Source organism: Lipotes vexillifer, unplaced genomic scaffold (assembly GCF_000442215.2).
Source record: "Lipotes vexillifer unplaced genomic scaffold, Lipotes_vexillifer_v1.1 scaffold763, whole genome shotgun sequence".
Taxonomy (NCBI): Eukaryota; Metazoa; Chordata; class Mammalia; order Artiodactyla; family Lipotidae; genus Lipotes; species Lipotes vexillifer.
Genome location: NW_006770909.1, coordinates 5,458,067 through 5,461,375, shown reverse-complemented (window position 1 = coordinate 5,461,375; position 3,309 = coordinate 5,458,067). Strand labels below are relative to the sequence as shown.

The 3,309-nt window shown below is 43.5% G+C and overlaps 1 protein-coding gene across 1 annotated transcript in view; it reads left to right on the top strand.

The window, feature by feature from the left end:
• Positions 1-750: 750 nt before the first annotated feature.
• The window catches only part of LRRC31 (leucine rich repeat containing 31), a 26,091-nt gene continuing 23,532 nt past the window's right edge, over positions 751-3,309 (top strand). Inside the window, 2 exon segments of the mRNA XM_007446434.1 lie at positions 751-846; positions 848-939. Of these exon segments, the coding sequence (XP_007446496.1) occupies positions 751-846; positions 848-939 (188 nt within the window).

Genomic DNA, 3,309 nt, shown 5'->3' with positions numbered 1-3,309 from the left:
CAGGCGATGCCACTCATCGTTCAAAGGCTGTGCTCTGAGACAGGCTTGGTCCAACTGTGGGTTCCCTGACTACGTGGGTCTCCTTGCTCCAGTGTAACCATCTTTCCACCAGGTTAAGACTTCAGTGACATGAGCTGTGTCTTGTTTATCATTGAATCTCTTAGCATCGAGAACAGTGAGTTCTGTTTATGGAGTGAATTAATTCTTTACTGCCAATGTGTTTTTATGGGGTGTGTGTGAAGGGCTGCAGTAGAGAAGGTGAGAATGCCAAGAGAAAAAGAAACGGTAAGCCAAGAGATGCGACTGGGGTCCCTGGCCCTCTGGCCCTTTGCAAAACTGTCGCCCAGGCAGCTCAGAGGCATGCTGAGTGCTCTGACACTCTCTCTCCCGGAAGGTAACTTTAACTGACTGTTGAAATTTAAAAAGTATTGACACATTTAATGCACTTGCCAAAGTGGTGTTTAATGAATTGTATCTCACAATAAAATAGGGCAAAGTTTAAAACTCAAATTTGCTTTGGATTTGTATCTGCTATCATCTGTTAGTTCCAGGATCCTGGGTTGCATTATTCTTATTTCTATGTTAAACACTACCAGCAATAAAAACAGAAAGTAAGGAGGAAATAAAGACAGGGGTAGGGAAGTTAGGATTTCACACAGGCTTGACAGACTCTTGTTTTCTTCTGAAATCCTAGAAATCAGAAAAACACAGGCAGATGGCTTATTGAGAAAGACCCCCTTCAACTTGTCCATGAGTCAAACAGGGAACAAGAGCTCCTCAGATGGAGAAACTAAACCCCAGACTTCACTTGTCAGCAAATGCATCAGGGGGGTCAAAATTCAGGTCCCCCAAAGCTGAAAACAGAAAAGAGAGCAATGACATTAAAACAACTGATTTTCGACCCAGCGACGAGACACCAAAACCTAATATGATGAGTCTGTTCTAAACATTTATTTTGTTAAATGCTTTAAATAATTTGCTCATTTTACTTTTTTGTTTTGTCCATGCCACACGGCTTGCGGGACCCCAACCAGGGATTGAACCCGGGCTTCCAGCAGTGGAAGCGTGGAGTCCTAACCACTGGACCGCCAGGGAATTCCCCACTTTCCTTTTAAATTATCAAAAGTAATATGTTGCAGAAAGGTTTAGAGAAAAATACCCTATTTCCTTTCATCCTAACACAAATGGTCATTTCTTCAAGATTCTTTTCAGCCTTTTATTCATATACATGCATTTATGGTCAACCAACCAGTCAAACACTGAGTATCTGCTATGTGCCAGTCACTGTTATTAGAAGTACAGCCATGAAAAAGAGAACATTTGCGTACATAAAGAACCAAAAGCAGATATAATTTCAGTGTGATAAGTCATATGAAGACAAAGCAGGCTGAGGAGACAGAGAATGATGGGCTGGGGGTGCTATTTTAGATGTGGTTGGAAGGAAGGAGTCTCTGATTTGGTGGCATTTGAGCTGAGATCTGAAAGTCAGCCACGTAGAATGAATGAAGCCAGCTACACAGGTATTTGTGGGAGCTGTTTTCCAGGCAAAGGGATGTGTAAATGCAAAGGCCCAAGACGGGGGTGAGCCTGGAGTGCTTGAGAGCAAGCCAGGAGGTTAGGCATGCTGAAGCAAGATGAGAGATGGAGAGAGGATGAGCAGTAGACCAGTCAGAGAGGTAGCTGGGGCCAAACGGATGTACTTTGTACAATTATAAGAGCTTATAAAGCCCGTTTGATCTTACACAGAGCTGTGATCCTACTGAGACATGTTATTAAACTGCTCAGTTCTCATATTGTTACGTGATGTTCACATGCCTAATTTTGACAGTGGCATAATATTCCATTACATGCCTGTGCCATAATTACTTAAGTTCCTTTTCTGCCCTTTAGTGAATATCTTTGGCTTTCCCTCTCCCCTATTTTCTGCTTTACTCTGTTTCAGCTAATTAGCACAAATTCCCAGAACAGAGACTACAAATACAAGGGTTATGAAAATATTGCCAAATCTCTCTCTAAAGTTATGTGTCATATACAATGCCGTCACTATATTATTAGATTAAATGTATTTTCAAAACACTTTAAACTTTTTATGCAAACATATACAAAAGAAGAGAGAACAGTATGAGTCCCCAAGACCACCTCCCTCTAACAATTACCAATCCATGGCCAATCTTGTTTCATTTATACCTACCCTCATGTCCGTCAGATTATTTGCACCAAATACCAAAAATATCATTTTACCTGTAAGCAGACTGAATGCATTTTTGGAAGTAGAAAATTAAGAAGTCTACCTTTAAAAGAGGGCAGTCAGAAAGTTGTTGATATTTGTTCTAAAGTATGATTTGGAGCTTCAGGAACATGGTTAATGGATACCCATAACCATGATTAAATTAACCACGCAAGACCAGTCAGCTGGTTATCCCAGCTGGGCAACACCATGCATGGCTTCTCCATTTCCATTTCTCCCCAAGTCCAGTGGCCCCTGGAGTCATGTGAATTCTGTCCTCCAAACAGCTCTGGGACCTCATTCCTGTCTCCGCTGCTGTCCTGGCTTTCATCGTCTCTTGCCTGGACCACCGCCACAGCTTTCTCCCTGGTTTCTCTGCTCCTCGTCTTGCTCTGTGGCCAGCCTGTCCTCCACACTGCTACCGGGTGCTCTTTCTAAACCACAGATACTGTGGTGTCTCTCACCGGTTTAAAATCCTTCACTGAATCTTTCTTGCCTTGAAGAGAAAGTCTATACTCGTAAGCATGGTCTTCAAGGTGTCTGTGATCAGTTGAATATCTCTTCACAACCTCTGCCTTCCCCCCAATCTTATGTTCATCCTCTACCCCTGACATTCTGACTGACTCTCTCCTGAACTGGCCACATTCCCCCGAAGTGGGTACCTGTGCCTAGAAAGACCTTCCCTTGTGGCATCCTCCCTCTGCACCCCTCCCCCATTTATCCCTCCCTCATGTCCACCCACCTGGCTGACTTTCACTCACCCTTTAAGGTGCAATTTATCCACCACATTCACCTGGAAGCTTCCCAAGACGCACCCACTGGACTTTGGACCCTCTGTGGCTTTCCTGTCTGTCTGCTCCATCAGACAGGTAGCTCCTTGGCAACAGGAACTTGTTACCTTGGTTCCCTGTACAGCATCACCCATGTTACAAACATGTAAAAATGTTTTATGAAAGCATCGGGATTCTTGGTTGTAAACAATGGAAACAAGCCCCTACAGGTTTAGCTTGGAAAGGAACCTAATGAGAAGATACTGCTTGGCTCACAGAATCACCTGGAGAAGCAAGAGCTCGGTTCAGCTG